General features: G+C 39.7%; 1 protein-coding gene across 1 annotated transcript in view; it reads left to right on the top strand.

Annotated features, from left to right (window-relative positions):
* The first annotated feature begins 22,758 nt into the window (after positions 1-22,758).
* Positions 22,759-23,786, top strand: part of ptprt (protein tyrosine phosphatase receptor type T) — a 1,196,058-nt gene continuing 1,195,030 nt past the window's right edge. The window contains exon 1 of the mRNA XM_034165958.1: positions 22,759-23,102. Coding sequence (XP_034021849.1) covers positions 23,015-23,102 — 88 coding nt within the window. The 5' untranslated portion in view covers positions 22,759-23,014. The remainder of the gene's footprint in view (positions 23,103-23,786) is intronic.

Here is a 23,786-nt window from a genome sequence, read left to right on the forward strand (position 1 = left end):
TATATTCTGGTGAATTTTAATGGGTATGAAGCCCTCTGAAACAAAGAAAACTCACTTCAAACTGTTAAGTAAAAACACAGTATTGATTATGGGGGGTCTGGGGGTGCTCCCCCAGAACATATTTTTAAAGACCAAGTCAAATTTTGTGTATTCTGGTGAATTTTAATGGGTATGAAGCCCTCTGAATCAAATAAAACTCACTTCAATCTGTGAAATAAAAACACAGTATTGATTATGGGGGTCTCGGGATCTCCCCCAGAATTTTTTTTTAAAAAGCAAGTCAAATTTTGTATATTCTGGTGAATTTTAATGGGTATGAAGCCCTCTGAAACAAAGAAAACTCACTTCAAACTGTTAAGTAAAAACACAGTATTGATTATGGGGGGTCTGGGGGTGCTCCCCCAGAACATATTTTTAAAGACCAAGTCAAATTTTGTGTATTCTGGTGAATTTTAATGGGTATGAAGTCCTCTGAAACAAAGAAAACTCACATCAAACTGTTGAGTAAAAACACAGTATTGATTATGGGGGGGTCTGGGGGATCTCCCCCAGATTTTTTTTTTAAAAAAGCAAGTCAAATTTTGTATATTCTGGTGAATTTTAATGGGTATGAAGCCCTCTGAATCAAATAAAACTCACTTCAATCTGTGAAATAAAAACACAGTATTGATTATGGGGGTCTGGGGATCTCCCCCAGAATTTTTTTTAAAAGAGCAAGTTAAATTTTGTATATTCTGGTGAATTTTAATGGGTATGAAGTCCTCTGAAACAAAGAAAACTCACTTCAAACTGTTGAGTAAAAACACAGTATTGATTATGGGGGGTCTGGGGATCTCCCCCAGAATTTTTTTTAAAAGAGCAAGTTAAATTTTGTATATTCTGGTGAATTTTAATGGGTATGAAGCCCTGTGAAACAAAGAAAAGTCACTTCAAACTGTTAAGTAAAAACACAGTATTGATTATGGGGGGTCTGGGGATCTCCCCCAGAATTTTTTTTAAAAGAGCAAGTTAAATTTTGTATATTCTGGTGAATTTTAATGGGTATGAAGTCCTCTGAAACAAAGAAAACTCACTTCAAACTGTTGAGTAAAAACACGGTATTGATTATGGGGGGGTCTGGGGGATCTCCCCCAGATTTTTTTTTTTACAAAGCAAGTCAAATTTTGTATATTCTGGTGAATTTTAATGGGTATGAAGCCCTCTGAAACAAAGAAAACTCACTTCAAACTGTTAAGTAAAAACACAGTATTGATTATGGGGGGTCTGGGGGATCTCCCCCAGATTTTCTTTTTAAAAAAGCAAGTCAAATTTTGTATATTCTGTTGAATTTTAATGGGTATGAAGCCCTCTGAAACAAAGAAAACTCACTTCAAACTGTTAAGTAAAAACACAGTATTGATTATGGGGGGTCTGGGGGTGCTCCCCCAGAACATATTTTTAAAGACCAAGTCAAATTTTGTGTATTCTGGTGAATTTTAATGGGTATGAAACCCTCTGAATCAAATAAAACTCACTTCAATCTGTGAAATAAAAACAAAGTATTGATTATGGGGGTCTGGGGAGCTCCCCCAGAATTTTTTTTAAAAGAGCAAGTTAAATTTTGTATATTCTGGTGAATTTTAATGGGTATGAAGTCCTCTGAAACAAAGAAAACTCACTTCAAACTGTTGAGTAAAAACACAGTATTGATTATGGGGGGGTCTGGGGGATCTCCTCCAGATTTTTTTTTTTTTTAAGCAAGTCAAATTTTGTATATTCTGGTGAATTTTAATGGGTATGAAGCCCTCTGAAACAAAGAAAACTCACTTCAAACTGTTAAGTAAAAACACAGTATTGATTATGGGGGGTCTGGGGGTGCTCCCCCAGAACATATTTTTAAAGACCAAGTCAAATTTTGTGTATTCTGGTGAATTTTAATGGGTATGAAGCCCTCTGAATCAAATAAAACTCACTTCAATCTGTGAAATAAAAACAAAATATTGATTATGGGGGTCTGGGGAGCTCCCCCAGAATTTTTTTTAAAAGAGCAAGTTAAATTTTGTATATTCTGGTGAATTTTAATGGGTATGAAGTCCTCTGAAACAAAGAAAACTCACTTCAAACTGTTGAGTAAAAACACAGTATTGATTATGGGGGGGTCTGGGGGATCTCCCCCAGATTTTTTTTTTTTAAAAAGCAAGTCAGATTTTGTATCTTCTGGTGAATTTTAATGGGTATGAAGCCCTCTGAAACAAAGAAAACTCACTTCAAACTGTTAAGTAAAAACACAGTATTGATTATGGGGGGTCTGGGGGTGCTCCCCCAGAACATATTTTTAAAGACCAAGTAAAATTTTGTGTATTCTGGTGAATTTTAATGGGTATGAAGCCTTCTGAATCAAATAAAACTCACTTCAATCTGTGAAATAAAAACACAGTATTGATTATGGGGGGGTCTGGGGGATCTCCCCCAGATTTTTTTTTTTTTAAAAAGCAAGTCAAATTTTGTATATTCTGGTGAATTTTAATGGGTATGAAGCCCTCTGAAACAAAGAAAACTCACTTCAAACTGTTAAGTAAAAACACAGTATTGATTATGCGGGGTCTGGGGGTGCTCCCCCAGAACATATTTTTAAAGACCAAGTCAAATTTTGTGTATTCTGGTGAATTTTAATGGGTATGAAGCCCTCTGAATCAAATAAAACTCACTTCAATCTGTGAAATAAAAACAAAGTATTGATTATGGGGGTCTGGGGGATCTCCCCCAGAATTTTTTTTAAAAAAGCAAGTCAAATTTTGTATATTCTGGTGAATTTTAATGGGTATGAAGCCCTCTGAAACAAAGAAAACTCACTTCAAACTGTTAAGTAAAAACACAGTATTGATTATGGGGGGTCTGGGGGTGCTCCCCCAGAACATATTTTTAAAGACCAAGTCAAATTTTGTGTATTCTGGTGAATTTTAATGGGTATGAAGCCGTCTGAATCAAATAAAACTCACTTCAATCTGTGAAATAAAAACAAAGTATTGATTATGGGGGTCTGGGGAGCTCCCCCAGAATTTTTTTTAAAAGAGCAAGTTAAATTTTGTATATTCTGGTGAATTTTAATGGGTATGAAGTCCTCTGAAACAAAGAAAACTCACTTCAAACTGTTGAGTAAAAACACAGTATTGATTATGGGGGGGTCTGGGGGATCTCCCCCAGATTTTTTTTTTTTAAAAAGCAAGTCAGATTTTGTATCTTCTGGTGAATTTTAATGGTTATGAAGCCCTCTGAAACAAAGAAAACTCACTTCAAACTGTTAAGTAAAAACACAGTATTGATTATGGGGGGTCTGGGGGTGCTCCCCCAGAACATATTTTTAAAGACCAAGTCAAATTTTGTGTATTCTGGTGAATTTTAATGGGTATGAAGCCCTCTGAATCAAATAAAACTCACTTCAATCTGTGAAATAAAAACACAGTATTGATTATGGGGGTCTGGGGAGCTCCCCCAGAATTTTTTTTAAAAGAGCAAGTTAAATTTTCTATATTCTGGTGAATTTTAATGGGTATGACGTCCTCTGAAACAAAGAAAACTCACTTCAAACTGTTGAGTAAAAACACAGTATTGATTATGGTGGGGTCTGGGGGATCTCCCCCAGATTTTTTTTTTTTAAAAAGCAAGTCAGATTTTGTATCTTCTGGTGAATTTTAATGGGTATGAAGCCCTCTGAAACAAAGAAAACTCACTTCAAACTGTTAAGTAAAAACACAGTATTGATTATGGGGGGTCTGGGGGTGCTCCCCCAGAACATATTTTTAAAGACCAAGTCAAATTTTGTGTATTCTGGTGAATTTTAATGGGTATGAAGCCCTCTGAATCAAATAAAACTCACTTCAATCTGTGAAATAAAAACACAGTATTGATTATGGGGGGGTCTGGGGGATCTCCCCCAGATTTTTTTTTTTTAAAAAGCAAGTCAAATTTTGTATATTCTGGTGAATTTTAATGGGTATGAAGCCCTCTGAAACAAAGAAAACTCACTTCAAACTGTTAAGTAAAAACACAGTATTGATTATGGGGGGTCTGGGGGTGCTCCCCCAGAACATATTTTTAAAGACCAAGTCAAATTTTGTGTATTCTGGTGAATTTTAATGGGTATGAAGCCCTCTGAATCAAAGAAAACTCACTTCAATCTGTGAAATAAAAACACAGTATTGATTATGGGGGGTCTGGGGATCTCCCCCAGAATTTTTTTTAAAAGAGCAAGTTAAATTTTGTATATTCTGGTGAATTTTAATGGGTATGAAGTCCTCTGAAACAAAGAAAACTCACTTCAAACTGTTAAGTAAAAACACAGTATTGATTATGGGGGGTCTGGGGGTGCTCCCCCAGAACATATTTTTAAAGACCAAGTCAAATTTTGTGTATTCTGGTGAATTTTAATGGGTATGAAGCCCTCTGAATCAAATAAAACTCACTTCAATCTGTGAAATAAAAACAAAGTATTGATTATGGGGGTCTGGGGAGCTCCCCCAGAATTTTTTTTTTTTAAAAAGCAAGTCAAATTTTGTATATTCTGGTGAATTTTAATGGGTATGAAGCCCTCTGAAACAAAGAAAACTCACTTCAAACTGTTAAGTAAAAACACAGTATTGATTATTGGGGGTCTGGGGGTGCTCCCCCAGAACATATTTTTAAAGACCAAGTCAAATTTTGTGTATTCTGGTGAATTTTAATGGGTATGAAGCCCTCTGAATCAAATAAAACTCACTTCAAACTGTTAAGTAAAAACACAGTATTGATTATTGGGGGTCTGGGGGTGCTCCCCCAGAACATATTTTTAAAGACCAAGTCAAATTTTGTGTATTCTGGTGAATTTTAATGGGTATGAAGCCCTCTGAATCAAATAAAACTCACTTCAAACTGTTAAGTAAAAACACAGTATTGATTATGGGGGGTCTGGGGATCTCCCCCAGAATTTTTTTTAAAAGAGCAAGTTAAATTTTGTATATTCTGGTGAATTTTAATGGGTATGAAGTCCTCTGAAACAAAGAAAACTCACTTCAAACTGTTAAGTAAAAACACAGTATTGATTATGGGGGGTCTGGGGGTGCTCCCCCAGAACATATTTTTAAAGACCAAGTCAAATTTTGTGTATTCTGGTGAATTTTAATGGGTATGAAGCCCTCTGAATCAAATAAAACTCACTTCAATCTGTGAAATAAAAACAAAGTATTGATTATGGGGGTCTGGGGAGCTCCCCCAGAATTTTTTTTTTTTAAAAAGCAAGTCAAATTTTGTATATTCTGGTGAATTTTAATGGGTATGAAGCCCTCTGAAACAAAGAAAACTCACTTCAAACTGTTAAGTAAAAACACAGTATTGATTATGGGGGGTCTGGGGGTGCTCCCCCAGAACATATTTTTAAAGACCAAGTCAAATTTTGTGTATTCTGGTGAATTTTAATGGGTATGAAGCCCTCTGAATCAAATAAAACTCACTTCAATCTGTTAAGTAAAAACACAGTATTGATTATGGGGGGTCTGGGGGATGCTCCCCCAGAAATATTTTTAAAGAGCCAAGTCAAATTTTGTGTATTCTGGTGAATTTTAATGGGTATGAAGTCCCTCTGAATCAAATAAAACTCACTTCAAACTGTTAAGTAAAAACACAGTATTGATTATGGGGGGTCTGGGGATCTCCCCCAGAATTTTTTTTAAAAGAGCAAGTTAAATTTTGTATATTCTGGTGAATTTTAATGGGTATGAAGCCCTCTGAAACAAAGAAACCTTACTCCTCCTTCCTCCTCAGTCCACGCTGACATTGCTGCCGTTTTGATTAGTGCAGAATGGGATGTTGCTTTGACAGTGAGACTATCATATTTCGGCCCCAAAAACATGCATGACACCATGTGCACACGCGTATGTGTGGTTAAATTTTCCAAATGATGGAAATCCGTCGCGGTGACGGAGAACTTTAACCCATGTCGGCAGAAGCCACAATAACCTCAGAATGTTTGTCTTTTCTTTCTCTTCCTCTGGAACAGTTTGCTTTAATTTATTGTATCAGCACCAAGCATAAAATGTTTTGGTTATTTTATTTTGGTCTCTGAATGATTGCAGCAAACTTTGTTGACATGTTATTGTATGTGATTTTGCTTTTAAGGGCCTGTGCCTCCCAATTACACTTAAGATGTGTGCTTTTTAGGTACTTTATGCAATTGTCTGCACAACAAAATGAATTCTGAATGATTTACAATGAAGAATGTAAATTATGATTTGGACAGTTTGATTTATGCCATCTTTTCTCGGAGGCTGTAGCTCCTCAATAAAAACCACTATTAATAATTGAATCTGCTCAGTGTTGTTTGCTGCCTGCTGCTGCTAATTGCTACACAGGCTGCATCTTTACAGTGGTGCTGCGCTACTAAGATGAGCAGGTGTGTGTGTGTGTGTCAGTCTAAGCTCCGCCTGCAGTCAGTGATATCTCAGCGTTGTCAATTTTTGACTCACAGCTTCAATTGGTGTTTGATGACTGCCCCAAAATTGACCCTCATCTGGTCATGCATGATTTCAGTGATTTCACAGATGCTGACAGAGCTGGCTACAAAGACTGAATCAGTCCCCACCAATCTGGCAACTGTGGGGGGGGGGGGAGTGGAGAGGAGGGACTGGATCAATGCTCCTGGAGACTCCTGCAGAATTTCAAGATCTACTGAAGGGTCCTGTTGCGATAGAATGACATTTGTAAGAGTGAAATTTAATAACAGTGAAAGTTTCAAAGATGGTAGCGAGACCAGGTACGTTGGACAGATTGGAGGGTGGCGGCATTTACAAAAAGACAGGCTTTTCTTTGGGAGTGACAAGGACGGACAGGATTGGGAATGAAGATATTAGTAGAACAGTATAGGTAGGACAGTTTGAAGATGTGCAGAGGAGGGAGATGGGCTATATGGAGAAGGATGCTGAGGATGGAGCCACCGAAGAGGAGTTTGGGCACATGTTGAGGGAGGACATGCAGGTTGTTGGTATAAAGAAGGAACAAATGGAGACTGATGCTCTGCTGTGGCGCCCCTTAGTGGTAGCAATTGAAAGAGGGGAATTGACATGGTAGACAACCTTTACATCAGCAACAGCCTGTATTGTTGATACAATGCAGGACAAATCCTTGCTTTCATGTTGTTTACACCAAATTCTGACCCAATCACTTAAACTTGGCAGCAGAAATCAAGGCTCATCAGATCAGATAACGTTTTTTCCAAATATTCCATTGTTATCCCGGCCTTAGGTTGGGTAGCGTATGTATTCGGCACCCCCAGTCCCAAACAGACTAATGAAGACTAATGGTACCTAACGAACTGTCCAAGTGTGTGTGATTCATCAGTGGTACCGTGCGGCAGAGCATGTTTGCAGCCTTTTCTAGTTTTTGCTGTGGATTGTTCTGGCTCCTCTTTAATTTGTGCTGTGTCTATTGAATATTAAGGATTATGGGAGATCTCACTCCCAACATCTTTTTATTGAATTTTCAGTTTGTTCCCAAAAACCATCAGTAACTCTGACCTGTAACTCAGTAAATTGGATGCTGGTGCCTCAAACAAAGTACATCAGTTAATCAGCGCCTCCTTACTGTGACAGTGTCAGGACTTCCTGTCAATCGGTCACGACCCGTGACTTTAACGTGTTAAAGTCTTTGCTGCCTGCATGTTCCTGGTGAGTCAGCACAGACAAGATGGCAGACTTAGAGGTGACAATAAAGGACCTGTGAGGTCCACGTCCAAGACCGTCTACATTCAGTGAGTCCAATCACATCCTCCACCCTCATGAGGTTCACACCCTCTTCTCATTCACAGCCATCGTTTCACGCTCCAGCAGGAAGCCAGGCTGATGAGAGAGGAGTGCTCCAACTCTGCGTATCGATCAGTAATAAATAAGTGAAGATGCAGAGAGGTGAGGAGGAGGTGGATGCCCGCACCCTGACCTGGACTTGGACATTGGCCCTCATGTTAATGAGACATTGATTTTGACATCACTAAATAATGGAAATATTCATTATCTGTCAGCATGAATTACATGTGCAAGTGAGGAAGCACAAGGGAGGAGGAGAGTTTGATGAATAAGCGGGTACAAATGGAAGAAAACATAAAACAAATTTATGTAAAGCTGTATTTATTATACTGCCATTATCTTCTGGGACCATGATTATTGAGAAGCTTCTAGATAAAGTGACTGTCTGAAGGCACACTGCAGCCCATTAAGGTTCAATCTTCAATAAAATGTAAAATAAAATGAAAAACGATCCTATGGAGGAACTTGGTACCTTGGTACATCTAGCTGACGCTTTAGCTCAGTGGTTAGCATCCAAGTCTCAACCATACAGTCGAACTGGGAACACCAGGACTCTAAAGACCACGGCCCGTATGCACGAAGCAGTCTAAGGCTAAAAACAGGTCTTCATGACATTAATCTAAGAAAAATCATAGAATTTCTTCAATTCTTAGACATTTCTTAGAATTTTCCGTTGGTAAGATAAAAGGTAAATGGTAAATGGACTGCATTTATATAGAACTTTACCATCTGCATCAGACGCTCAAAGCACTTTACAATAATGCTTCACATTCACCCCATACAAGGTGCTCACTACACACCGGGAGCAATAGGGGATTAAAGACCTTGCCCAAGGGTCCTTAGTGATTTTCCAGTCAGGCTGGGATTTGAACCAAGGATCTTCTGGTCTCAGGCCCAATGCCTTAACCACTTGACCATCACCTCCCCTGTCCACAAAGTTGTCTGCAAAGCACCTTAGGCCTTAAGAGAGCTCCTAAGGTGCCAAACTGGTAAGAGTAGAGAGGAGGACTTTTAACAAGTCTAGAGCGTCTTAAGCCGACAAGCTGGTGGAAAAGACAGAGAGGAAGCACTGAAGCAGAGATATTCTCCATATGTAGAATGATAGTGAGTCAGTAACACGCTACCAGCTTGATCTACGTAATTATTTTATGGTAATTTACTGTCTTATTGTATTTATTGTTTAGGTTCTTGTTATCATATACACACTATTAATATTATCATTATTTTTATTATTATTATCACTAGGGATGAGTGTGTACACCACTATCTGTATCAACCATCTAAATTATCTGTACTTGGAGTGGGTGGTGCCTAAACCAGAAGAGGGCATGGTTTAACCGAAAATGGGTGGGGCTTACATCTGTACATTATTTTAAGTCTGAAACTGATATGGATTGATCAGAAGTTGCTATATTTATTGTTTATAAGAGTAGAGGCTCTTGCTTGCCTCTACTGGTGGTTGGCTCTCACTGCGGTATTGTATCACTTCCTGTTCCGGAGCACAGCGGTGTTTTTCTGTATCTGTTAGCTGTTTAATCTGTGCAGTTAGATTGATCTAGATAACTAGATAATTTGTTTCACAGTGTAATCTCCACGTGCCTTAACTAAAGCACTCCCTCTGCTGAATCACCTCTAAATTATTTACACATTATTCACTTTGTGTGTTTTTAGGAATCTGCTAGCTTAGTGCAGCTACTAGCTCTTAGTCGGCTTAGCATGGCGGCTTCTCCCGTCTCTCCCGCACTTTTCTGCTCTGGGTGTGAAATGTTTAGTTATTCCTCGGCCTGCTTTAGCAGTAATGGTACTTGTAATAAGTGTAGCTTATTCGTAGCTTTGGAGGCCAGGTTGGGTGAATTGGAGACTCGGCTCCGCACCGTGGATAATCCTACAGCTAGCCAGGCCCCTGTAGTCGGTGCGGACCAAGGTAGCTTAGCCGCCGTTAGTTCCCCTCCAGCAGATCCCGAGCAGCCGGGAAAGCAAGCCGACTGGGTGACTGTGAGGAGGAAGCGTAGTCCTAAACAGAAGCCCCGTGTACACCACCAACCCGTTCACATCTCTAACCGTTTTTCCCCACTCGGCGACACACCCGCCGAGGAACAAACTCTGGTTATTGGCGACACTGTTTTTTTTTTGTTTTTTTTTGGAAAACTGTTTTCACTGTCAATGCCACACAGCACACACACACGAAAGTTGAGTGGCACTGATGCCTCCTTTGCAAGCACAAGGATTTACACGCAAATGCTGCACGGCACACTCATGGATGTTCAGCACCGCTAGCGCAGCTGACACGAGAACACGTTTGCACACACAGTACCCAGGACGGATGTGGACTATTACAGTGTTATTATATGAAAGAGGCTGTGAAAATTCCCCCAACTTTAGGCAGAGAAAGCACTGACAATAATAATGAAATAAAGTAAAATACATAATAAAATAATGAAATGTGTGGGATGCCACTCATCACAAACTTGCAGAAGATGTCCAGGAGGTCCTATACATCAATATTATTGGCCTAGCTGGTGACTGTCATCTCCTCCCGCAAACAGCCGTACAATCCATGTGTGTGTGTATCTCCCTCTCCTTTCCAAACAGCACCTCAGACTTGAGCCATACTTGGTACACACATACTTTGACATACGGGGAGTGACATAGAGTATTGAGCACTTTAATAGTAATCAAAAGCTGTGACTAGCAAAATACAATAAATGTGACAACCAGAACTTATCTAAGAGTTACAATACAATAATCAACTACAGAAAAATAACCAAAGAGTGAACCAGTGATGAAAGTGTAACACAATGAAAAGCAATAAACAGAACCAAACTGAGATTTACATGACAAAGTAAACACTTGTAAAGTAAAACCAGAAAACCAAAGATGAAATAACACAAAGAACTAAGACCTAAACCCTGAGCTGGGGCTGAGCATGACAGATGGATGTGAGTGCCACGATGTGCCTGGAGTCACAGGTGCATGAGTAATGTCTTGATACTGCTGGACGCACCTTGAAGAAACTTGGAGCAGCAAACACAGTACAAGGTTGCAGGCCAGTCCAACTTTCATACCCTTTCCTCCTGCAGCCATCCCTTTATAATGTGTGCAGAATGTGGTTTTGCATTTTCTTGTTGGACGTCCCTGGAAAAAAATGTCATCTTGAAGGCACCATATGTTGGTCTAAAAACTCTCAATGTACTTTTCTGCATTAATGATGCCAGAAGTGAGTTACCACAGGAGTCATTGCATAAAATTCTGTAGAAGAATCCAGAGAAAAAGTAACAAGCCACAACTGTAATTTAGTTTCTCTGCCTGTTGTGTAATAATAGTGACTGCATTTCGCAATGTAATGAAAAATAGGAATTTTATACTCTGAAGCATTTTTAATTTCATGATTACATAACCTCATAGCAATTGGAAATAACCTGTTATTGTAATACATGTGTCATGTGAATCCATAAAAGGACGAAGAAGTTTCATTTCCAACAGAGTTCCTTTGTTGTCAGTAGAGCCCGACCGATATGGATTTTTTGAGGCCGATGCGATAACGATATTTGGATGAAAAAAATGCAGATAATCGATAAATCGGCTGATTTGCCGATAGCCGATATATCAGCCAATATTTTTTTTAATGAATAAAATGTTCTTTTTTGGACCCTTAACAAAAAAGGTATGAGCTAAAAGCTGAAGCTTTGTCCTCATATTGATTAATTAACTTTATAACAGAGAAGAATTTTCAAGTTCAAAAAATGCAATTGGAGCAGTTAGGGGGCTATTCAAACTGGCCAACTAATAAAATATCACTCCTGAAAATGATCTTTGGCTTTTCACGTGAGGTAAATCTGCTCTACGATTGGATTTTGGAAAACCATGTGACGGAGAACCAATTCTGATTGGACACTCACATTGCGCACGTCATCACACATCTTCTATGAGGAGTACCAAAATGGCCGACGGTGGATCGAAAGTCCGTGGAGTTAACTTTTCAGCAAAAAAAAAAAAAAAAAGTACGTTTCTATCTCATATCATTAAAAAGTTATTTACAATTTTGTAAAGCTTGGTCCCAGTCATCGTATACGACGGCGTCAGTCCCAGAGGTTTAATGGCGAATGGCAGTAATTCCCAGAACCCTTCCGGACGACCAGTGAATCTGAATGTTTCAACCAAGTTTTTCATGCTAGAAATAAGGTCTACACAACGTGGGCTTAATAAAAAGTGTGACCGACGCAATAAAGCACATTTGACACATTACTTCATAAACTGAGTTAATCAAACTGAGTTGAACTGAAACGGGAGAAATGTGGGGTGAATGTAATCGCAAAGTTATTACAAACAACATCCTTATAAACTTACTTATATGCTTTTGTCAGCCGATCAGTGCAGTGTGATGGCGAACTACGGGGGCCGGTGATGAACACATTTAAGCAGGGGTGTAAGCAGCTCTCAGTTGAATGGAGTCAGAGCTCCATCTACTGGACAAACGGCGCAAGGACATTTTACATTCCCGACAAACATTATTTCAGTAACTGTTCTGTTTATGACAAATTATCTGCGTTCTATCGGCAAAATTTCAACCGATCGTGAGTACTTTGAAAAGGGCTTATATCGGCGATAATATTGGCCGGCCAATATATCGGTCAAATGCCAAATTTAGTGTTTGGATCACTAAATGCACAATTTTTCCATTATCTGCTTCATGAGAAGTTGACTCGACTAGACTTCAGGAAGGTTCTGATCTACTGTCAATTGATCTTTCGGGCAAAAAAAGCAATATTTTGAAGATGAACTTTTGAAACATGTTCAGACACATTATTGGCCCCTCAAAGCCACATAGAAACCTTAGTCCTCACGAAGTGGGAACGAAATGTGTTTTTGAGGTACACTTCCAGCCCTCAGCTTGAGGCTGACGAGGGACAGACAAATACAATGATGGCCCAAATACCCTCACTTGTTCTTCGTCAGGCTGTGATTCACCTCTGAGTAGTAGACACTCCACAACAGATGGTGCACATCCCAAAAATGTCTTCTGCAATGCTATAAATCCAATTTGTGGCAGACAGAGTACTTCATGCAGGAGTGGAATCAAGTGATGGAAGACACAGCACACAAACCTGAAGAAATCAGGGACTGTGTCTGTGAGAACTGTGACTTTGTCTCCTTGGTGTCAAGAGCTTCTCTCTTCACAGGTTTTACATCTACATAGCCTCTTCAGGTTATTTTTTCACTCTTAAAGTGGACTTGTGGGAATATTTTACGTGTTCCTCACAGAGAGAATAAATGGCAGCCTACACATCAATCAAACATTGGTCAAACTCCATGTCCACTCTGTTGTTAGGAAGTCATGGTAATGACCAAAGTGACGGAGAACAGGCTGCCACATGTTCTCCTCTCCACACCAATCTGTTCCACTCCTGCTTCGTCTTAGCGTCCATCCTTCTTCCCATCCTTGAATTTGTTACCGCTAATCCCTCTCTTTATTAGCCTTTGATGACATTACTTTTCTAAATAGTTTTATATTTCCAAAACATTTGGTGTTCATTTAAATCAATATGGAGAAATGAAACTAACATATGGCACAGTTGGTTATAATATTAGTGGAATTTCCATTAGAGAATTGCACAAAAGTTAAGAGATCTTGTCAGAATGTCGACAAAACTCTACAGTGAAATGGCAGCTTTTCCATTAACTGATGGAAGGCAACTACTCGAGTTTTGACATCTCATGATAACTGTAATTTCAGTGTCATGGTGATGGAAAGGGTAAGCCATGGTAAATATTGCCATTTTGTTTTCTTAAAATTCAATATTACCTAAATATTATCTCTTACAAGCTCTCCGTCCACACGTACCACATCATGTGACTCTGCACATCATGTGACCTGTAATTCAGCCATCTCAAGTTGAGATACCCTCAAGGGGTTATTTTCCAAAAAAATCTTGTCTTGCATGTCATAGTGGTGAAATGATTCAGAATGTCATTACATTTTACGAGGTTTTTTTTTTCCAATTTGCAACCCCCCCGCTGAAATACTTACACCAGTGAAAAATAACTCCATCCTTACTGTGCCTCTTTGCATCCTGGTGAACATAGAGGGAATCTGTGATCAATCAATCAATTCAATCAATTTTTTTATATAGCGCCAAATCACAACAAACAGTTGCCCCAAGGCGCTTTATATTGTAAGGCAAGGCCATACAATAATTATGTAAAACCCCAACGGTCAAAACGACCCCCTGTGAGCAAGCACTTGGCTACAGTGGGAAGGAAAAACTCCCTTTTAACAGGAAGAAACCTCCAGCAGAACCAGGCTCAGGGAGGGGCAGTCTTCTGCTGGGACTGGTTGGGGCTGAGGGAGAGAACCAGGAAAAAGACATGCTGTGGAGGGGAGCAGAGATCGATCACTAATGATTAAATGCAGAGTGGTGCATACAGAGCAAAAAGAGAAAGAAACAGTGCATCATGGGAACCCCCCAGCAGTCTACGTCTATAGCAGCATAACTAAGGGATGGTTCAGGGTCACCTGATCCAGCCCTAACTATAAGCTTTAGCAAAAAGGAAAGTTTTAAGCCTAATCTTAAAAGTAGAGAGGGTGTCTGTCTCCCTGATCTGAATTGGGAGCTGGTTCCACAGGAGAGGAGCCTGAAAGCTGAAGGCTCTACCTCCCATTCTACTCTTACAAACCCTAGGAACTACAAGTAAGCCTGCAGTCTGAGAGCGAAGCGCTCTATTGGGGTGATATGGTACTACGAGGTCCCTAAGATAAGATGGGACCTGATTATTCAAAACCTTATAAGTAAGAAGAAGAATTTTAAATTCTGTTCTAGAATTAACAGGAAGCCAATGAAGAGAGGCCAATATGGGTGAGATATGCTCTCTCCTTCTAGTCCCCGTCAGTACTCTAGCTGCAGCATTTTGAATTAACTGAAGGCTTTTTAGGGAACTTTTAGGACAACCTGATAATAATAAATTACAATAGTCCAGCCTAGAGGAAATAAATGCATGAATTAGTTTTTCAGCATCACTCTGAGACAAGACCTTTCTGATTTTAGAGATATTGCGTAAATGCAAAAAAGCAGTCCTACATATTTGTTTAATATGCGCTTTGAATGACATATCCTGATCAAAAATGACTCCAAGATTTCTCACAGTATTACTAGAGGTCAGGGTAATGCCATCCAGAGTAAGGATCTGGTTAGACACCATGTTTCTAAGATTTGTGGGGCCAAGTACAATAACTTCAGTTTTATCTGAGTTTAAAAGCAGGAAATTAGAGGTCAGGACGCGGCGATGAGAATATAAATGACATGTATACATATCACTTGGCTGCAGCTGTGGGGGATTTTCTTGCACCTACAGGCTAACTTCTGCTAACTGAATTAACTGTGCATCGAGACTTCCGGTGCCATGTCGAGTCGAAGCTCTGCAGAAAGTTTAGTTTTTACAGAATCTTTGAGGAGTGAAGTGTCAAGATGTGTACGGATTAACAGAGACACTCTCCCACAGGCCAAACTGGACTAAGGATACAGTTTATTTTTGAGCGCTTCATCTACAACTACGAAGGTTAGTAGCTTAGCCAGCTTAGCATCAGCTCAGATATAAACACTGTTAACGTTATAACGCGTGCAGCCGAGGGTAACATTAAACCTAACTAAACCGTTTATCTGCATTTTAAAAATAACAGTGAGTTGCCTTATTTTGGAGCCGGTTCTGTAATGAACTACGTTAGCCAATGTTAGCAACAGTTAGTGCTAGTTAGTAGCGAGTTAAGACGGTCCCTCTTACCTGAATAAACAATCCCTAGTGCAGTATAAGTGTTTCTATAGTACGTGCACATCTCTGTGTTTCATGCAATAATTGCTGGTTTGTTTGTTGTTGTTTTTTATCAATCAATATCCAACAAGTTCAGAACAAACAAGGTATGTGCGTTCGGCACAGAAACAACGGCTGAGAGAATTACCTGAGTGGTAAACTGATATCTCGGCAGAGATGTGGTGTCTCCTCCAGGCTTTTATGGTGCAGTGATGATGATTACTGACAGCTGGTAGTCCTGACTCCTGGGTGGTGACTGCGCCCTCTGGTGCCTGAAACCCGACTACAGGCAGGGCGCCCTCTGGCGTTGGCCAGCAGTACCTCCTCTTCGGGCGGCCCACATAACAAAAATAATATAGCACCTTCAACTGCACCACAGACTAAAACAGTTAAATGTAGTCTATTAAACATTAGGTCTCTCTCTTCTAAGTCCCTGTTAGTAAATGATATAATAATTGATCAACATATTGATTTATTCTGCCTTACAGAAACCTGGTTACAGCAGGATGAATATGTTAGTTTAAATGAGTCAACACCCCCGAGTCACACTAACTGTCAGAATGCTCGTAGCACGGGCCGAGGGGGAGGATTAGCAGCAATCTTCCACTCCAGCTTATTAATTAATCAAAAACCCAGACAGAACTTTAATTCATTTGAAAGCTTGACTCTTAGTCTTGTCCATCCAAATTGGAAGTCCCAAAAAACAGTTTTATTTGTTGTTATCTATCGTCCACCTGGTCATTACTGTGAGTTTCTCTGTGAATTTTCAGACCTTTTGTCTGACTTAGTGCTTAGCTCAGATAAGATAATTATAGTGGGCGATTTTAACATCCACATAGATGCTGAGAATGACAGCCTCAACACTGCATTTAATCTATTATTAGACTCAATTGGCTTTGCTCAAAATGTAAATGAGTCCACCCACCACTATAATCATACTTTAGATCTTGTTTTGACTTATGGTATGGAAATTGAAGACTTAACAGTATTCCCTGAAAACCCCCTTCTGTCTGATCATTTCTTAATAACATTTACATTTACTTTAATGGACTACCCAGCAGTGGGTAATAAGTTTCATTACAGTAGAAGTCTTTCGGAAAGCGCTGTAACTAGGTTTAAGGATATGATTTCTTCTTTGTTATGTTCTCCAATGGCATATACCAACACAGTGCAGAGTAGCTATCTAAACTCTGTGAGTGAGATAGATTATCTCGTCGATAGTTTTACATCCTCATTGAGCGCAACTTTGGATGCTGTAGCTCCTCTGAAAAAGAGAGTCTTAAATCAGAAGTGCCTGACTCCGTGGTATAACTCACAAACTCGCAGCTTAAAGCAGATAACCCGTAAGTTGGAGAGGAAATGGCGTCTCACTAATTTAGAAGATCTTCACTTAGCCTGGAAAAAGAGTCTGTTGCTCTATAAAAAAGCCCTCCGTAAAGCTAGGACATCTTACTACTCATCACTAATTGAAGAAAATAAGAACAACCCCAGGTTTCTTTTCAGCACAGTAGCCAGGATGACAAAGAGTCAGATCTCTATTGAGCCGAGTATTCCTTTAACTTTAACTAGTAATGACTTCATGACTTTCTTTGCTAATAAAATTTTAACTATTAGAGAAAAAATTACTCATAACCATCCCAAAGACATATCGTTATCTTTGGCTGCTTTCAGTAATGCTGGTATTTGGTTAGACTCTTTCATTAGTCACTTCCTCCAAACCATCAACATTTCTATTAGACCCCATTCCTACCAGGCTGCTCAAGGAAGCCCTACCATTAATTAATGCTTCGATCTTAAATATGATCAATCTATCTTTATTAGTTGGCTATGTACCACAGGCTTTTAAGGTGGCAGTAATTAAACCATTACTTAAAAAGCCATCACTTGCCCAGCTATCTTAGCTAATTATTGGCCAATCTCCAACCTTCCTGTTCTCACAAAAAATCTTAAAAGGGTAGTTGTAAAACAGCTAACTGATCATCTGCAGAGGAATGGTCTGAAGAGTTTCAGTCAGGTTTCAGAATTCATTATAGTACAGAAACAGCATTAGTGAAGGTTACAAATGATCTTCTTATGGCCTCAGACAGTGGACTCATCTCTGTGCTTGTCCTGTTAGACCTCAGTGCTGCTTTTGATACTGTTGACCATAAAATTTTATTACAGAGATTAGAGCATGCCATAGGTATTAAAGGCACTGCACTGCGGTGGTTTGAATCATATTTATCTAATAGCTTACAATTTGTTCATGTAAATGGGGAATCTTCTTCACAGACTAAGGTTAATTATGGAGTTCCACAAGGTTCTGTGCTACGACCAATTTTATTCACTTTATACATGCTTCCCTTAGGCAGTATTATTAGAAAGGATTGCTTAAATGGGGAGGTGATGGTCTCGTGGTTAAGGTGTTGGGCTTGAGTCCAGAAGATCATGGGTTCAAATCCCCGCCTGACTGGAAAATCACTAAGGGCCCTTGGGCAAGGCCTTTAATCCCCTATTGCTCCCGGCGTCTGATGCAGATGGAAAGGGCTATATAAATGCAGTCCATTTACCATTTAAATTTTCATTGTTATGCAGATGATACCCAGCTTTATCTATCCATGAAGCCAGAGGACACACACCAATTAGTTAAACTGCAGGAATGTCTTACAGACATAAATACATGGATGACCTCTAATTTCCTGCTTTTAAATTCAGATAAAACTGAAGTTATTGTACTTGGCCCCACAAATCTTAGAAACATGGTGTCTAACCAGATCCTTACTCTGGATGGCATTACCCTGTCCTCTAGTAATACAGTGAGAAATCTTGGAGTCATTTTTGATCAGGATATGTCCTTCAATGCGCATATTAAACAAATATGTAGGACTGCTTTTTTACATTTGCGCAATATCTCTAAAATTAGAAAGGTCTTGTCTCAGAGTGATGCTGAAAAACTAATTCATGCATTTATTTCCTCTAGGCTGGACTATTGTAATTGATTATTATCAGGTTGTCCTAAAAGTTCCCTGAAAAGCCTTCAGTTAATTCAAAATGCTGCAGCTAGAGTACTGATGGGAACTAGAAGGAGAGAGCATATTTCACCCATATTGGCCTCTCTTCATTGGCTTCCTGTTAATTCTAGATTAGAATTTAAAATTCTTCTTCTTACTTATAAGGTTTTGAATAATCAGCTCCCATCTTATCTTAGGGACCTCTTAATACCATATCACCCCAATAGAGCCGTTCGCTCTCAGACTGCAGACTTACTTGTAGTTCCTAGGGTTTGTAAGAGTAGAATGGGAGGCAGAGCCTTCAGCTTTCAGGCTCCTCTCCTGTGGAACCAGCTCCCAATTCGGATCAGGGAAACAGACACCGTCTCTACTTTTAAGATTAGGCTTAGAACTTTCCTTTTTGCTAAAGCTTATAGTTAGGGCTGGATCAGGTGACCCTGAACCATCCCTTAGTTATGCTGCTATAGACTTAGACTGCTGGGGGGTTCCCATGATGCACTGAGTGTTTCTTTCTCTTTTTGCTCTGTATCCACCACTCTGCATTTAATCATTAGTGATTGATCTCTGCTGTCTTCCACAGCATTATCTTTTTCCTGATTCTCTCCCTTCAGCCCCAACCAGTCCCAGCAGAAGACTGCCCCTCCCTGAGCCTGGTTCTGCTGGAGGTTTTCTTCCTGTTAAAAGGGAGTTTTTCCTTCCCACTGTCGCCAAGTGCTTCCTCATAGGGGGTCATTTTGACCGTTGGAGTTTTTCTGTGATTATTGTATGGCTTTTGCCTTGCAATATAGAGCGCCTTGGGGCGACTGTTGTTGTGGCTTGGCGCTATATAAATAAAATTGATTTGATTTGATTGTTCGGGTTTTCAGAGCATCATCTTTGCTGAACTATGCTGTGGTTAGGAGTGAAATGAATTAATTTATATTATTTCAGTAACAATTGTCTGCACATTTTAAGAACCTTAATACTAACAGTCACAATTTTCATTTGAAATGTTTATTTTTGTGTCCTGGCCACTTGAATGGTGGTAAAATCTTTATATCCAGTTCCTTTACTTCAGCCTCCAGCTGCTGTCTGCAGCATCCAGTGCACCTGAACGAGACGAGAGAAAATAATGAAACTGAGAATGCTTTCTACATCTCAGTATTTACCTTTACTTGCTATTGTTAGACTATTACTATTACTTTTAACTGAGCAGATTTTACTATTTATTATTATTACTTCATTTTGACATATTACTTTTAATTGAGCAGCATTTTGCACTGTGGTCAAACTAACAAACTTGGTCATATGCTATAAGATGTCAATTAAATTGAGATTTGCTGATCACATTCTATATCTGGACTTAAGCCCATGTGTCAGTGGTGTTAATTTATATTAACTCCACATACAAAAGTACAGAATACTCGTAGCATTTAAATGTTTTTATGACGGCAGGTTCGTAACTGTACCTGTATTCCATGCTTGCTGGATGTTGTGATTTTTATTTTATTTATTGAAATGTGTCTGTATGTATTTTGCATATATACACACACACACATACATATATATATACACGCAACAAAAATATAAACACAACACTTTTGGTTTTGCTCCCATTTTGTATGAGATGAACTCAAAGATCTAAAACTTTTTCCACATACACAATATCACCATTTCCCTCAAATATTGTTCACAAACCAGTCTAAATCTGTGATAGTGAGCACTTCTCCTTTGCTGAGATAATCCATCCCACCTCACAGGTGTGCTATATCAAGATGCTGGTTAGACACCATGATTAGTGCACAGGTGTGCCTTAGACTGCCCACAATAAAGTAAATAAATAAAAGTCTCCCTGTGCACTGACTCAGATCAACAGTTTATCGGCGGTGCAGTCTGATATCAATACCGAAGTGACAGATGAAGACATCGTTAAACTTCAGCTCTGGACTTGGTTCACCAGAAGAACGGAACTTCAGTGTAATGTGATGTAATTTAGTCTCTCAGTTATTTTACCTAAAGTTCTTTAAAAAATTGCATGTAGAAAACAAAGAACGCACACACACACACACACTCACACACTCACTCCTCTTGGACAGAGACCGTCCCTGAATGTAGAAATCCCCTGAGTGCACCTGATGCACCTGATGAGGACCTGATCTGAGGTCAGACTGTGGATCCTGCTGTAGCGCAGTGATCCGGCGCTAGGACCTGACGGAACCAGGGAGCTCACAGAGCGATCAGAATAGTCAAGTCAGACAAAAAAAAAAAACACTCCCAATTACTTCAGAATAAAACTGATGCCCATCTGCCAGATATGTACACACACATAAAAAAAATCCTTTTACATTGACCTCAGGATGCAGCTCAGAGTATGCACTCATGTCAAACAAATAAAAATAAACTGAATGTGTAATGTGATGTAATTTAGTCTCTCAGTTATTTTACCTACAGTTTCTAATTTACACACAGCTATTCAAACGAATGAACTCTTTTTGTTTTGAACATGAAAAATATACAAGAAAAGTTAAAAAGGGCAATAGAAATAGCACTAAAAGTTTCATTTCAATCCAAATTAAGAGAAATTTGTTAACTTTTTGCAAATAAAGTGACACTTTGTGGGTGATTGTTTTGTGTTGAAATAACATGATCACCATAAACCTGTTCAGATAAACTGGTTTGAACTAGTTTCCAATAAAAATCTGAATATTTCTGGATTTTGAGCAGACGACTGGATTGTATGGATGCGCTCAGAGCGCCCTTTTAATTTGACCCATTTGCTCTTGATGTCATGGTAACTAGTTGAATTAGTTGAAAGCTGTGCACACACCTGGAATTGTCTGCCTTTGTTTTGAGATCTTATTGTTTTACATCCATCAAGTGCGATAACAGCGTTTGGATTTATCTGACCTGAAATTTCCTGGAGCTGAGTAGTGGGGAAATAAAATGTGTCATGTGGGAATAAAATCTTGCAGTCAGAACCTGGAAGAGGAACATGTGGTGATGGAGAGAAGACCTTACAATTAGCTTCAAATGGGTTGTACACCTCACATCAGTGGAATTATGGCCACATTTGATACGAACAGCTGTGGGAAGAAGTCAGTCACACAGACACACACACACAAACACACACCCCTTGAGGATTGTTAGTGTCGGTGTCACTGTATTTTTCTTTCACCAACATGCATTTTACACATGCATGTAACTCCAGCCCAGTCTTGCGGTTTTTTCGTGCCCCCGTCACAAAAAGCATCTGATTTTTGTGACAGTTTTTTTTACTTTGCTGTTTATAATCCTCCTCTCTTCTCCTAACGCTAACCATAACCATAGGGTAAGTGTCTATCCTCCCCAACCCCCCCCCCCCCCCCGTAACTCCTCATTTCATGGCTCCGTCACGAAATGAATTCGTGCCCCCATCACGAACCCATAGATTAATGTACTTTTTGTAATGCTGCCACAAACTGCCATAAGAGGGTTGGGTTTTTTTAATTCTCCCGTCATGAAACTCAGTTTTCTTATTTTACTATTTCTAACCCCTACACCTACCTGTTGCCCTAACCCATCTCCCTTCCCTACATCATTTGTTTACAACCAGACTCCAGCGCCGATTGCACATGTGCATTTAGAATAAACCTGAGCGGTCGGAAAAGAAAATACAGGGAAACCACACCTGTGTTTATATCCAGTCATCAGCGTAAAGTTGGTGACAGTCTACAAGACACCAGTCTGTCATAGGTTAATTCCCCATCCACAGCCAGTACTCACAAGGTGGAGTGGGACAGTGGAGATTAAACGCCTTGTTCAAAGACACAGTATGAACGGGATTTGAACCCCTGTCTACACATCGGTAGGTCAACTCCTTAACCACTGAGTTACCTGCTCTCATGTAATGGTTTCAATTAATATGTAAATGTCAAAATGTTTGGACCCAACATATGTGCAATCAACATATTGACGTGTTTTGTTTTGTTGACAGAGGAAGTAATGTGTGTGTGTGTGTATGTGTTCTTTCTCGGAGCATGAAGTGATAAAATCATGCGCTGCTCTTTGCGCCGGTTTCCGGTCGGCTGTCGCTCTCATCTTATTGTGAAAAGTCCCAATCGGAAGCCCTCCACGCGTCGCTCAGGTGCTCTTTACGTGCGTGTCTGGGGCGCACTGATCTGCTTTTTAACTCCAGTCTGTCACGGACCGTCTGAGCGCGAACACGCGCACACTCTGTGCCACACAGGCGCGCCCCCGGGTGGAGAGGACGCAGCGAGCTCCTCCTTACGCTCGTCCAACTTCTCCGTGCCGCGTCTTTCTCTGACTTCTGTCCACCAATGCGAGGATTTTATCGCTGTTTGCGCTCTTTTGATCAACTCTGGACTTTAAGGACCAGACGGGAGAATGTAAAATAATCCATCGGACTGCGCAAAACAAGAAGAAAGACAAAGAGACATGTCGAAACGGAATTACTCTCTCGTTTTGCCTCTACTCTTCACCTTCTGCGTGTTTTTAGGATTAGCCGATGGACAGTTCTTTCCAGGTAAATCCTTTTGTTTCTTTATTACCTTTCTGCTTTCGGGGGATTTTTTTTTTAATGACTCGTTAATTCTGCACAGTTGATTAGTGAAATAGAGTAAACATGAAGATGTTTCACACTATTTCTTGTGCAGGTTTTGCTCTGATTTTCCAGTTAAAACACACACAAATTCCGTTTTAAGTGCAGTTTTGCTTTGTGGAACAGAATTTGTTGGAGCGCAGGTGCGCGTAAATCCTGGCACAGTTTTGCGTAAACGTGTTGTTTCTACTTGATTTTTGCACTTTGGTTTTGAAGTTCTTTTGCTTCGGAGTGTCGGTGCAGTTCTACTGCGGTCTGATTGTGCACTTTTTCTTTTTTTTTTAGGCTTTTTTTTTTTTTAGGTTTTCTCCATTTTGCGCTGCGCACAGCTGATGCTCATTAAATTACTGGTGTGTTTTCAGTGGGGTTTCTGTATTTGGGGAGCGCGCGCACCGGCGCGTGGTGGTTCCATGTGGAAGCAAACTGTCTCGTGCATCTTCACCTGACTTTAATCTCTTTTGAATTAAAATTCCCGTTCGTGAATTACAGGGAGCATCCGACTGAAGTAACTAATCCACCTTATAGATGACTTTAAACTCCTGAAAATCGCTGAAGATAAAGTTGCCTTGACGTTGGATTTGTCCTCTGAAACACGAGTTGACTGCTGTA

Source organism: Thalassophryne amazonica, chromosome 3, assembly GCF_902500255.1.
Source record: "Thalassophryne amazonica chromosome 3, fThaAma1.1, whole genome shotgun sequence".
NCBI lineage: Eukaryota > Metazoa > Chordata > Actinopteri > Batrachoidiformes > Batrachoididae > Thalassophryne > Thalassophryne amazonica.